The 15231-nt window shown below is 37.8% G+C and overlaps 1 protein-coding gene across 1 annotated transcript in view; it reads right to left on the bottom strand.

Annotated features, from left to right (window-relative positions):
• The window catches only part of FMNL2 (formin like 2), a 378592-nt gene that overhangs the window by 92235 nt on the left and 271126 nt on the right, over positions 1–15231 (bottom strand). The window contains 2 exon segments of the mRNA XM_020970317.2: positions 9342–9494; positions 12474–12557. Of these exon segments, the coding sequence (XP_020825976.1) occupies positions 9342–9494; positions 12474–12557 (237 nt within the window).

The following is a 15231-nucleotide window of genomic DNA, read 5'->3' on the forward strand; positions in this document are numbered from 1 at the left end:
CAAAAAAAGAATAAGACATGGTCCTGCTTTCACAATATACAAATGACATATTGTTAGCCTGGGCCTTCTGGATGTCTTTGTCCATACGTTCACTGGAGGAAGTATGGCATAATGGATAGAGCACTGGATTTGAGTCAGGAAGACCTGAGTTTGAATCCCATCTCTGACACTTATTAGCTATATGACCCTGTCCAAGTCAGTAATTTGTGGCTCCCACTTCCCTCATTTGTAAAAACAAGAGTTGGATTTGATAACCTCTGAAATTGGAGCCAGGATGACCTGAGTTCAATTCCAGACTCTCACACTTAATGGATGTGCAACCCTGGGCCAGCCCCTTAATTTCTGCCTCATTTTCCTCATCTGTAAAATGGGAAGAATAACTGCATCTACCTTACAGGATTGTTGTAACATATGTACAGTACTTTATAAACCTTAAAACACTCATTATCACACCAGCTCGTTATTACTCTTGTTGCTATTGTCATGGAAACCTGGAATTAATTAAGCTGTACAAAAAGAATAAAAAGAAAATATCCTTCAACATAACACTGAGAGATTAATCTTTGTCATTGCTTCCTCCTCATATTATCCTTTGTCGGGTACTTAAAATAAGCTAGTTTAGAATCACTAAAGGTGAGGTTCAGAGGAAACCTTAGAGATGGTCTTGTCCAACTCTCCCATTTCACATATGAAATGACAGAGGTTCCCCACTAAACACACAGACACAGTGGCCAGGGAAGGGCTAAAATCTGTTTCCCATTGTTTACCAATCCAGCACTCTTCTAATACAATTTCCTCTCCAAAGGTCACATTTTGCAGATTTATGAGGTAACAAAGGCCTAAAGAGGTTAAATGATTTGCCTAGAATTCACACTGCTTGTCATATAAAACAATGTCTTGCGCTTCTTTGTATTCCTGGCCCTAGGCCCTGCACACAGTAAGCACAGACTGAATGCTTTGGTGATGAACACAGCACAAAGGAAAGAGGACTGGATCTGGGATCAAAGGGTCAGAGTTCAAACCCAGATCTGCCATCTCTGGTCTGTATCATTTTTTCTTGCTGGGCCTTGGCTTCTTCCTCCATAAAAGGAGAGTGCTGGACTAAACGACCTCTGAGATCCCTCCAGTGCTACATCGATGATCCCGTGAGAACAGGGCATCCACAGGCTTCCACAAGCATGACTCACTGACTCAACCCCTCTCACACGCTTCCCAGCCCCACCTGCGGGAATGAGTTCAGTGAAGAGCACAACAGTTCCCATGGTCATTCCAGATAGGATCCGTAGCTCTGCCTAGTCACACAGGGGCTGAATTATAAGACCATTCTGTGGAGAAGCCCTTCAGTGAGATGAACGAGGGTCCAAGGGTTATCATCCTGTGAGTTAGAGCTAACCTCATTCTCAGAGCATTCTTTTCCTTCCACAGGAAAGTTTCTACTCCTGGGTACCTCTTGGCAGACCAAGTATCAATAAAAAGTTTCAAGCTCTTGAAATGTTTCTACAACACCTATACAAGTTGCCCCAACAAGAAGGCTTTCAAACCTGTGTTTGAAAGCCATCTCCTGAGATGGTTAGGAGAAAGATTACAAGCACTGTAATGTGTTTTTTCTCCACTAGAGCAGTGTCTCTCCTATCTGATCTCAGGCAGTTCTGCAGACAGGCCTGGGAGGGGAACTGTAAGGATTTGGAACAAGTGAAAGGCAACCTTTCTCATTCCAGGAAGTTTTGAAAACCTGCAAGTAAGTGGTACCCACAAGCAGGCTATAATTAAAGCCTATCATCATTTTCATTCTAACTGGGCTGTAAAAATATGCTCTGAGCTGAAACCCTGGAATGTACATTCTTGGTATGGATGCATTTTTTCCCTTTTTACAACTCTTAGACAAAAAAAAGAAGCATACACAAAAAACCCAACACTTTCAGTTGTTTCTCGTTATAGATTTGCTAAAAAAGAAAACCAGAAGGTTACAGCTTATAGACTATTGTGGGAAAGTTTTCTGAATTTAGAAAAACTTTGGTGTTGTGTATTTTTTTTTCCTGGATAGTTATAGCTTTTTTTTGAGAAATAAATCTTCAGGTCAAGAGTTCAGGATCTTTAGCTCCATAACCTTACTCCCCCCAAAATGCAAGAAATAATTTTTAGATGTTCACTTTGTTCCTCTGTTTTTCTTCTGTCCACCACCTTTGTCTTTTCTCTCCCCTCCTCTTGCACCATTTTGCTCTCATTAATCTGGGGTCAATGAAAACATTACAGGATCTACCATCCCATCACCTGAAGAGATAAATTGAATCTTGTGGCTCTCTGTCATTCATACCTTTCTCTGTCACTTACACTTGCGTGTGCGTGTGTGTGTGTCTGTGTGTCTGTGTGTGTATGTATGTGTAAATGGTGGCCAGGGAAGTTGCCAAGTTATAAGGATAGTGAGCAGAATGCCAGGAAAATAAAGTGACAAGCCTTTTTTAGGAGAAATGACAGTTGATTTGATTATGGTTCATGAACTAGAAAGAGGAAGGGAAACAGAGGGCATAAATTCAGTAACAATGTGGCTAGAAAAAAGATGGCCTGGGAATAAAGTGAGATATGACTGGAGCCAAGTTTAGGTATAGTAAACTGAGGAAAGAACCAATTATGATAGTGAAACCACAGGGCAGGAAATTCTGGGAATGAAAAGGCTAAGTCCTCTAGGGCATGGTTTCACACTAGTGCTCCCTATGCCATGACAAAGGTCCAATCCTTATTCCTCTTGAAAACTTAATACTGAACATCAACACAGCCACCTAATCTGTTTAATGATTGTTTGCAGCCAAACTTCTATAAATAAAACATCATTACTTTTTTCTGTGTGTTACTACCCATCAAATCATCTTATATCCCCTCAACACAAAACAGAAATATTTCTTTCGTAATTACACACACACACACACACACACACACACACACACACAAATGCACTGACCCTGTCAATGGATACCTGTTGTTTCTTACCTATAGTCCATCATTTCTCTACCAGAGTGAAGATACATTTAATCCTTAGTCTTTTTCAAGTCATAATTGATTAAAACTTTTGTCAGGGTTCAGAGGTCTCTTAGAGTTGTTTCCTTTCATATTCTTACATAAATTGTTCTTCTGGTTCTGCTAATTTTATTCTGCCTAAGTTCACATCAGTCTCTCCATCATATCCCTCACTTCTTATGGTGAAATAAAATTCTATTATACTTGTACACCACAATTTATTCAGCCATTCCCAAACTGATGGACACCTATTATGTTTCAGTTCTTTTTAAAGCAATAACAAAAATTGTCGCTATAAATATTCCTGTACACCCTTTTCTTCCATCCTTGATCTCCTGGTGACACATGCCTAATAGAAGACTCAAAAGTGCAATTTAGGGATTTGGGGGATATAAATCCAAAGTATCTTGCCAATATGGGTGAATAAATTCACAACTCTACCAACAGTGCCCTACTATGCCAGTTCTGCCATGATTCCTCCAATAATTGCAACTTTTCTCTTCTGATACCATTTTCTATCTAATAGGTATGAGAGAAAGCCTCACAGTTCTTTTAATGTTCATTTCTCTATGTATTAATAACTTGGAACATTTTTATATGGTTATCAACAGCTCACATTTGTTCATTTGAAAACTGCTTGTTCATCTCCTTTGACCACTTATCTACTGGAAAACGTCCCTTATAACTTTCATATCCTCAACAAGGGAACACTGTTTTCCAAATCAATTATTCTCAAGACCTCTCTTTCCTCCTCTTTAACCCCTTCTACAAACCATTTAATAAGTGTTGTTCATCTGAAACATCTCTCACACCTCTCTCTTCCTCACCATTCTCGCTGCCACCATTAGCATTATCATCATAACTAGCATTTATATAGTGCTTTAAGGTTTTCAAAGTGCTTACATATGTAATTGCATTTGATTCCTACAACAATCCTGAGAGGTGGATACTATTATGTCCATTTTCCAGACAAGAAAACTAAGGTCAAACGAAGTCATGTGACTTATTTATTGCTCTTTCCTTTGCCCTATCCTATTTTCTCCTTTAAAACTAAGTTGAACTAAATTCAAATATGCTTATTTATTCCACTGCTATAGAATTCAACCTGAGACACTTTTGCAAGTTAAAATTAGAACTCAATTCCCAGAAGAGTGTGAGGTATTCTAGATGTTCCTGATTGTGGTTCACATTATATTGACTGCATCAAATCTCAAGACATTGTACAGCCTTCTGGAAGAGAGATCTACAATCACTCAAAGGAGTCTGGCCTGTCCAAACACAGGAAAGACCAAATGGATAAAGAATGTCTACTACTCAGCTTTCAACATGCATCTTAAGGGGAACCCTACAGAGCTTATCCAACAGTAAGTATATTTGGAACAGTTAAGGGCAATGAAGAAAACCTAGAGTTGAAAAATAGAAAGAATGGACTGGATTCAACTTTGGAAAGTTGAAAAGCACTTTTACTGACCTCATGCTTCCCATAACAGCCAAGATTCATCTTTTCAATGCAAACATATCAGTAGTGCTGCCATACTGTTAACACCTGAAATACCACTGCCTCTGAAGAATTAAAGATGAGCACCACATAATGGGCACATGGTGGTTCTAAGCAGGCTGCAGTATAACCAAAAAGGAACTTCAAAGAAGGACGGGAGTAAAGGATGTCATCAAAGAACTGAATGATAGAGAAGATGTGGCGAAACTAAAGGGATGACAGGTAGATGACCAAAACGTTCCCTCCACTAGTACCCTAGTGATGTGAGAAAGTGAGGAAGGTCTCTAGAACTGGGTGGAGGATGCCTGTGGCAGACTTTCAGAAAGACTTAGATGAGAGTTACGAAGGGACAAATGGGTTGTGAACTGCATCTTTGGAGGGAACTCCTGAAACCTCAGATTCATCTGAATATCTGAGAGAGAACTGGCACACTTTTACTTTCACATTTCCATAATAAAGTTTGTTTCCATGTTATATACACATGTAAGCATATCCTTCGTATATATTTAATGGATTTGATTAAACTGATTGGTTTTGTGTATTGTCCTTTATTAATCACAAAGGCATTTTTACTGAAGATAAAATGTACTACAACCTTTAGGACAGGGCCCAATCCATATTTTCTATAGCAATGATTCAACATTTTAAGTAAGCAAGAAAAAAAGTAGATTTAATGTACTTATTACAAAATTATACATAATTACATGTTATATAATACCATATGTGCTAATAAAATACATAATAAATATAAATTTAAAGATTAATTCATGCTTCAAGAATTCACATAATAGAGGTGCCTGATGTCATAAAACAAAATCCTCTTTCACATGACCATTTCCAAAAGCGTTTCTGTTAAATTTGAATTTTAATGCATTTGACTTCTCTTGATATCTAGTCTTGTAGTCCAAGTCCTATCAGTCTTATAACACAAAACATTCCCAAACTATATTTGATTTATAATATTAGCTGTTGGTGTGAATTAGAAATTCAGTTACAGAGACTTACTAGACTATAATGAAGTGTCATTGTCTCTTGGATCCTAACAATGTTTTTGGATATAAAAGAAATAAAGCCAATAAAGTACAGTTAAAAGAATAAATTAATGCTTATGCTATAGTCACATGATTTATTAAAGTGTTTCAAAACATAAACTGAAATGTTTGTAAAAACTTAGTATAAGTGCATATTGAGTCTCCAAATGATGCATCTTTGGTGATGAATCTAAGTCATGCAGTTTTTATATTATAATTGGATGAGGAATGAACCAAAATACCCTCCCCCACCATATACCATTAGCTCTTCTCAGAAGAATTTTATACTCCTGATTAATGAGGTGTTTTTTAATTTGAAGCTTCATCAACATCATTTGAATGGAATCTGCTTTGGAAGCAGAATGTCAAAAGCAACTCTTATTGGCATTTTAACTAAAGATCTCTAGGCATAAAAAATGAATCAAAATAGGGGAACATGAAGTAAGTGGGTCAAGACAGCAAATAGGTAAAGACAATGAGAATGAGGCAACTGTGAAAAAGAAGAAAGGGTCATAAATGGAAAGCATGAAAGCATCAAAGAAGTATAGAGGACAAAGAAGATGAGGAAAGGAAGATGAAGAGAACTCAAGAAAAATCAGTTTATTCTTATGTAAAATTCAACATGTAATACATCTGTAATTCTGATTTCTTCCTTTTCAATCTCAAATGCTGTCAAATGGTAAAGTCCAAAATTGACACCCAGGCAAACATCTGCGGATCATAATTCTTAGACTGGACTTTAATTTACATACATTGTATAAAAGTCTATCACATAAACCAGCAAGTAGGCCTGCTCATAGCAATCCTCATTTGCATCATAAGGATCCATGAATCAGTTTCAAAAGAAATTCAAGAGTCATCCCTGAGTTTAAGGCTTTCTTTCTGACACATTTTTTAAAAATTAAACCTAATTGGTTTTTTTCAGCTTGCTAACTTCAAGTACAGCTGCCTCCTGGAAACAACATCCTGTTCTTGTGTGTTAACTCTTTTCAAATAAACTGAATTTCTATTATACTTCATTTCTAGGCCAAATGAGTACTGAATGTATAACCAGAACACTTAGAATACAATACTGGCCATAAAAACAGAAAGATCTGAGTTCAAATGCTGCCTCAGACATTTCCCAATTGTGTGGCCCTGGGCTCTTGTTGGCCACTTTTCTCAGTTGTAAAATGAGATAGTAGCACCAACCCCACAGGGTTGTTGAAAGGATCAAATACATTAATGTGTAAAGCTCTTCTGTACATCTTAAAGCACTATACAAATGCTAGCTATTATTATTAACATTACTTCACCTCTCTGGGCCTCATTTTCCTTCTCTATATAGTGAGTAGATTGGACTAAATTATCTCTGATGATCTTCTCATTCTTTTCTTTCTGACTTAAAATGTTTACCTAGCCCTAAATAAAATTATGACTGGGCCAAATAAAGCCTGACCTATATTCAATGTTTTGTTAGACTAGGTGCTTGCATTAGATCCAAGGGCCCTTTGACTTTTTAAAGGGGGAAAGCGAGGATGGGGGTAGTAAAGAACTAGATATAACTCAAATTCTGATATTCTCAGGGGGAAACCCTGGATTCAGGCATGAAGAAAAAGGGAAGGCAAAGGAGTAAGGGAAAAAGCATTTATAAAGTGTCCACCTATGTACCAGGCACTATGCTAAGTGCTTTACAACTATTACCTCATTTGATCCTCACAACAACCTTGAGAGATAGGTGCTATTACTCAGTTGAAGAAACTGAGACAGACAGAGATGAAGTGATTTGTCCCAGATCACACAGCTAGCAAGTGTCTGAGGCTGGATTTGAACTAAAGTCTTCCTGATTCCAGGCCCCGCGCTCTATGTATTACACCATCTTTGCTTCCAAAATAACAAGAACAACACAAATCATTACTGAGAAGCCTTCAAGACTGAATCTGGTGTGTGTAAACCTACAGCTTTCCTTCTGGCCTTAGATTATGTTTCATTTGACTTCTCTAATGTACCCACATTACAATGAAACTACTGATTTGAGTGTCAGAACCTTAAGATCTTGATTTAATTATTAAGATCCTTTCCTATGCATAACAAAAAAAAAATCAGGAGAAGGGGGGAAAAGACAAAATAAAGAGAAAAAAAGGACAAATTAGTAGAATAATGAACATCACAGAGTTAAAATTCACATACCACTGACACAATTTAACCATCTTGACTCTGCAACACTTTGTGAAACTATGTCCTAGACATGACCGGCCTGTAGTAGTGTACAGTCATGCTAGTTGATCAACCCTCACAAGTTCGATGACATGGGACTAGTAAGTAAAGACTCTTAGTTAACCCAGTGAACCTGGGAACTGTAATGAATGGGGTAAAAATATTTCAGCTACTGGTATTGCTCATTAGAATTCTTTTTTCCCCATAGGGAAGGGCAGACATTAGTCATTAGTTTAATCTGATGTTTCTTCAGTAACAAGGTACTAGAAGAGCTTCTTTTGGAAGAACCATATAGCAGCATGGCATTCCTTATCATTAAAGGCATAAAACCACTCAAGGCTAAAAGATACCACCTACTGAAGGCATCTCCTTGTAATTCATTACCCAAAACTCTCATGTCTCATGAATTCACCCATCATCCATCACACACACACACACACCCGAGTTCCCACTGAGTGAAAGGAACCAAAGAAAGCTGAAAATGGGAGCAGAAAGCTCTCTTGATTCTCAAGATACTTCCAAAATTCTCTCCCAGATAAATTTTTTTTTTAAATTTCAGTACCATAAGCCCTTTATCCTCCCACATATCACCCTTTGTTTCCTTTTTGTCTATGGTCTTGAGTAACTGCTTCAGAAAGCTTAAAGAAAATTTAACTGATGTGATACCAGTTTAACATTGTTCATCCAAATGCATCCTCCACATGGCACTCCAAGTGATTTTTCTAAAGCCCAAGTCCAACCATATTGTTTCACTACTCAATAAACTCTGTTGACTCAAATAAAGCTCAAATTCAAACTCCTGTTTGGTATTTATAGCTCCTCATAATCTCATCCCAACCTACCTTTTCATACCTTATTATACATTACTTCTCCTCTCTTCACTCTCTAGATGACCAAATTCTCCTCAGCTACCATCTCTGTGACTTTTGACGTGCTGTCCTCAATTCCTGGAATGTATTCCATCTTTAATTTCACCTCTTCAATGCCCTAGTTTCTTTCAAAGTTTACTTCAAGCATTATCTTCAATATAAAAGCCCTTTCTGATACCCATGGTGCTAGTTCTCTCCTCAAATTTATTACATATGTATTTTATGTTTTACCAAATAGGTACACATTGTTTCCTTCAACAGATTGCAACTTCTTTGAGGACAGAAACTACTGCTTTTTTTTTTTTAAGGGGTTTTGTATTCCTATTGCCTAGAACAGTATCCTGGCATATAGTAGTCAATTTATATATCTCTGTTAATTGAACAACAAATGCCAACTCTGACCTATGGTTTGAATAAATGACCTTATCTCATTTCTTTTTGTTGAACAGAGACATAGGGTATCCAGAAAGCTTTTAAAGAGTGGTAGCTTACTATGTCTTATAATGTGGGTCCCTGGAATGGCAGCTATCTGTGACAGAAAAAAACTTCAATGAAAATGGACAGTAATATTTTATAAACATAACAGTCACATTTCCAGGGGAAAAAAAGGGCAAGTACTCTGCACGCACAGTAGGCTTTTAATAAGTGTCTGTTGAACCAATGCATCAGAGTAGGGCAGTTTCCTTCCTCTCTGCTTCCTGTTCCTATGTTTGCTGCCTGATTAAAAGGTCTTACCGTAGGGTCGAATGTCTCCCAGAGCGAGAGATGCTATTTCCAACAGGTGATGGTAAGTTGCTTCCTCTATGCAAGTCTTCAATAGACCTGCTCCATGGTTTTGACTTGTCCACTGAGTTTTCCACATTGTTCTCCAAACTTTCAAAGTCAAAACTGAAAAGAAACAGATTATTATCCTGAAGGCTTGCAAAGCAACAACAAATACACACATAGATGTGTATCACTTATTCTTCCTATTAAAAAAATCTATCCTTCCTTTCTTATTTCCATACATTTTGATAGTAATAGTGGTAGCAGGTTACATTTTATTGGTAGTCAGTTGTTTCACTTGTGTCCAATTCTTCATGACTCCATTTTGGGGTTTTCTTGGCAAAGAAATTGAAGTGGTTTGCCATTTCTTTCTCCGCCTCATTTTACAGATGAGGAAATTGAGGCAAACAGAGTTAAGTGACTTGCCCAGGATCACACAGCTAGCATCTAAGGCCATATATGAATTCAGGTCTTCTTGACTTCAGGCCCAGCACTCTACACAATTAAGTCCTGACTCCAAGTCCAGGGCTCTATTCACTACACCACCTATCTGCTTGTATTTTACATTACACAGCACTTTAAGGTGCAAGGCTTCCCTTACAATACACTGTAAGGTCAGTAGGACAAATGTCAGCATCCCATTTTACATAAGAAAACTGACTCTCAGACAGGCTAACTTATCCCCAGTCACAAAGAGGTGCTCACACCCAGCGGTCCTAACTCCAAGTCCACAGTTTTTTCTACTACACCACATGGCTTTCTTTTCTACACTAAGTCCCAGTGGAAGTAAAATAGCAAAACAACTTATGTAAAAGGATTTCACATGAATTCCAATAGGTATTAGTTTGAATTACAGACTGTGGTAAATAATGAACCTGGACAAAAGAATAAGTGAACAGTGCAGGAATGTAATCTAGAAACAATTAAACACTCACGTGTTATTTTTAAGTTTGTATAAAACAAATATAACAAATGCTGATTTGCCAAGTCACAACATTGCCATAGTGGAGGGGGAAAATATAGATCTTACAGCTGTCTTCATTTTCCTTTAACAAATCAATACTTTGTGTTTGTACTAATTTATTCCTACCCATCAATTGTGACTGAGTATTTCTCCTGGTGTGCTGGCAAGGGGACTCTCCAACCATGTGTGATACATTACCATCATAATTATAGATTCTCTTTGATTTTTTAAAAACAATGTGTTGCTGTTTAAAGAGACTTGCTTCCCCGACATTTGTTGAGGTCTTTATTAATGTTAGTCATGTTGGAATGAATGGCAGGTTAACTTGCTCACACTTATACCATTTTAGGAACAGATTTTTTTAAAAAGAGGCAGGACTTTGTATCTCATGCACATCTTCTAAATCTGGCTTCATTAACTGTTTCTATGTGTGTTTCTAACCATTCCATCTTACTAGAATGAGTATAACTGGTCAAAAAATATGATCCTCCTTCAATCACTAGAAACCTTCTATGGATGGGACAAACTGTCTGAGTTGGACTGGTAGAACTCTCAGGCAGTGTGTCCACAGCTCTAAAAAGAGGGAAGTTCTATATATAACCTTTCATCATGCCACTGATAAGGCACCTCGGAGGCCTTGACACTGCAAAGACCTCTCTATGCTCCTTTGAGCGGCTTCTTCTCCATTACACAAAAGAAGATGACATGGACTGCCTGAAGAAGCCACATGGACCAAGGTCAAAGAAGCTCTCCTCTCTTCCAAAAAAAATGAGGACATGCCACTGACACTAAGCAATTCTTTTGTCCTCAGATATTTAAATAGCCTAGGGCTATGGTACTAGGTGCCTTTGTCCATTATATATAAAGGAAGGTGTGCAAGACAGCATGACACAGTAGAGAGGGGGCTCTGGATTTGAAGAAACATGCGCTTAATTTGTGCCTCTTACACATAGTGGTTGTGTGACCCTGGGCAAATCACTTACCTCTTGTGTCCTAGATAACTAAGATTATAAGTTGCAGAGTATCTGCTGGTTTACATTGGTAAAGGGAATTTCCTCGCCAGTATCTCTTACACCAATGAAATCATGGTTCTGGTTCAAAAAAGTGCGGTGGAAATATTTGTGAGGATAATCAAATAAGGCTGGCAGAAAACTAGTATTATACATATGATGAGTTAAACACAATGTATACATAGTATGACATATTTTTAAAAAATGTGCCTCCGCTGACTTAGCCTTTCTTCCACTCCATAAACATAACCCCAAACTTAAAAAATATGGACCATACATAAGAGGGTAATGTTATTTTGACACAGATATGCAGAGAGAGAAGAGGAGGTTGGCAGCTGGATACAATGGAAGTTGATAAGAAACAAATTCTGGAAATGAAAACTATGAAACACAGCTTATGTTTTATAGGACAATTTCTCAAGACAGCAACAACTTGCTCATTTGTTTTTCTGGGTCTGTCCCATATGATTCGTGGGAGGCATCAAAGCTGAAACTCACTAAGCAAGTTTTGGTATTTCAGCTTCTTCGTCTGCCAGGTAGGAATAATTATAGCTTCCTCCTGACTACCTCCCAGAGAAATTGTGAAGATTAAAGAGATAACATCGGTTAAGGACTCAAAACATCACATAAGGTACTGTTATTAAAAGTAGAATTAGGAAAAAACAGACTACCCTCAAATACTAGATCAAAGTTCTTTCAGTGAGGATCAAGATGCAACCACATTTCCTCCCTAATTTGTGCACTGTATACATTTGCTTATGAGGAAAAAAAAACATAAAGAAAAAGATAATTTCTCCTTCAAATGCAGTTTTGTTGCAAATCTTACCAATAGTTTGGGTAACAGGAGCAATCTGTGTACTAGAACACAACATATTTAACCATAAATTTCAACAGCATTTTTAAGGAGGAATGGATCCTCCTCCAAAGGGCCATTTTATCACCTGTTAGATTCCAGTCTTAAAGTCACCTATAATTCCAATTATATAATTTGTTCCAAGCTACAATAAACCTCTTTAAAAACCGCCACATCTGCTTCCACACTTCCTCCTCCTAATAGAATTGTATCACCAAGCTTCTTCTTCTGTAACCACATGAAATCTCAATGCATACAAGTTTAGTTATACTTACGTTACTGCGTACTGTGCAAATGACAAATACTCCACCAGAACATCAAGACCTTTGTTTTCTTCATTCAAAAACTCTCTGACCCATCTGTTAGAAAAATCATTAGAGAACAGTTCACTTTATGGTGCTCTACTGAAGGAAGGGAACAGTGGAAACATTTTCTCAGAAACATTCACTGTATCAAAGGAAATGTGGAATAAAGCCTTTAATCTTTCACAAGTTAAAAGTGGCCTTTTACGTATGGAAACTAAGGCAACCAAATCATGACACACGGAAGGGTGTAAAATTTATACTTATGCCATGCATACATTTTACTGCTTGGAAGGCTTTAGGAAACCTCTATGGAACTTTCTAAAAAAAGAAACCTGGTAAATGTTGTACTTTTTTCCACCACAAATTGATCTGCAGTGTACTTGGTGAAGGGGCCAACATTATAAGGGGAACTCAGCAAGCTGGTAACATGATGACACCACCACCAAAGTTCAGGCCTCATTCCAAATCCACACTCATCTCCTTTCTGGCACACCAAGCTGTAGAAACCACCAAACTAGCCAACGTCAGGCCAGTGTTTATGGGCTTCTTGAAATTCAATAGGCATAATGATTTGGCTTAATTTTTTCCATGAACATGAAAAGCTTTGAAAAAGTTACAGACACCACATAATATTTGCCAGGATATGACAAATATAATCTTTCTTTTTAAAATGTATTTTTAAGTACATATTACTCCTCTTTCAAAACAATGCATTGATTAGTATAAGTTGGCATGATCATTATTCAAGGAAGCGGTCAAAGAAATAATTAAGTAACTAAGTAACTAAACAAAAAGGTATGTTAGATCCATTGTGGTTCAGTGCTCCAATCCCCCTTGTGTTGCTGGCTTTGGGATTAATCCTGAAGAATCTGCTTAGGGGTTCCATTTATTTATTTTCTCACCAACTTCATCTCTGGAAAGGGGATGACTTAGGATGCTTAGATGAACCTTAGCCAAAGTCAGAACCACAAAGGTTAACTAAGGAAATATCTCTACTGAACAGATAGCTAGAATTCATTAATGCAAAATGTGTTCCAACAGAGTTGTGTTCCCCTAGTCTTTAATCTTCCAAAGAAACCAGGGACTACAGTGTGCCATGATATCTTTTGCAGGTGATGCAGGCCAACTCCACCAAACCCTTTCACTCATCCAGAATGGGAGCAGGGACAAGAAGATTAGAGATTACTTAAATGACTGATGGATATTCATGAGTGCAGGCCCGGATTCCAAAGGAATTCTACCAAGTCCTGTGTTTAGCCTCGCCTGATGTTTTCAAAGGTAGCTGAAGTTTGCTCACCTAGATTAGAATGTCCAGATGCTTTTTTGTCTACCTTGGTATAAATCTCTATAGCCTCTAACGTCTGTAGGCCATCCAGAACCAGTCAGTGACCTAAACTGAACTTGTTACAGGGACTTTAGCTAGCCATATGTGGCTTCCTCAAAACAAGGGTTTAGGATGGCAGTGAAGCAATGAAGTAGAGGGCCCATTATGAGTATGTGTTCCACCAATGGTTTTTATATTACTCAATAAACCCTGTCATTGGTAGAAGGTAAGGGTGACTCCTTTTCTATTCTTAGAAATCTAGGGCTTAACACCTATAATCTGTCAACACAATAGTGATGTGAAAATTTGATAAATCCATGGCTGACTTTGAGAAAAATGACTAACAAAATGACTGGGCTTCCTGCACTGAAGGACTCTCATCTATGCCTGCTGAGGAGAAGAGGCAACAGGGGAAGCCTGGAATCTGTCCTTCCCATCTTCTGTTATCAGCTCTCAGCTCTAGTCCACCTGGTTCTATCTTGCCCATTATCTGGATCCAGGCCTACAGGGACCCTAGAAACAAAAGAGGTTAAATGTGCCTCTTATTTTCTACTTAAGCTATTCTGAATAGGTCCCCATGATGCTCATAAGGCTACAGTAGTAATATGTGAGTCTCTGATGTGCATATGCTTAACTGAAATTTAAGGTTGTGACACATACTAAGAATGGCTAGGAAACAGTATTGGTTATGACTAATGATATGACTTTGTCATGAGAACTATACTAAACCAGCTCAGCTGGACAACCATGTATGTGATCTGACAGTATCTGTTTGTAGATTGTTTTTCTAAATGTGATTTATTGTAGTAATTAGGCCTTGGGACATGTTGACAACGTTGATAATCAGAGGTTTAGAAATCACAAAAAACAAAACAAAACAAAATGAAACAAAATGGCATACAAACTGGAGAGACAATTAGACTAACTCTCAAAATCTGATTCTCAGTTTGTTCTTTAAATAAAAACCTCTTGGCTTTTCTACCATTCCTACTGATGGGTTCTCAGAAGGAAGATTTGCATACAGATTTCAGTGAAGGGTGGACATTTAAAGCAAACTACTAAGGCCTTTGGCCCTTCTAGAACACCTAAATCTCAGTTATCTGAAACTGCACAGTTTCACGAATACCACCAAAGGTTACCAGGACCCTCCACGCACTCTATATACCTTGTATTTATATAGCTATTTATATATTGTCTACTGCATTAGAATATGAGCTTCTGGATGCAAGAACCATATTTTTGTCTTTCTATCCTCAGCACTTAGCACAGCGTCTAGCACATGCTAATTGCTTCATAAATGCTTGCTGACTGCTGATATGCCATTTTCTAAGCTCTTCTTTGGAGGGTATCTAGAGTATAGAGCCACAGCCAAAAAGGGACCCCCCCAAAAAAAAGATAGTATAA

This window comes from Phascolarctos cinereus, unplaced genomic scaffold, assembly GCF_003287225.1.
Source record: "Phascolarctos cinereus isolate Bilbo 61053 unplaced genomic scaffold, phaCin_HiC Scaffold_726;HRSCAF=1367, whole genome shotgun sequence".
NCBI classification, from domain to species: Eukaryota; Metazoa; Chordata; class Mammalia; order Diprotodontia; family Phascolarctidae; genus Phascolarctos; species Phascolarctos cinereus.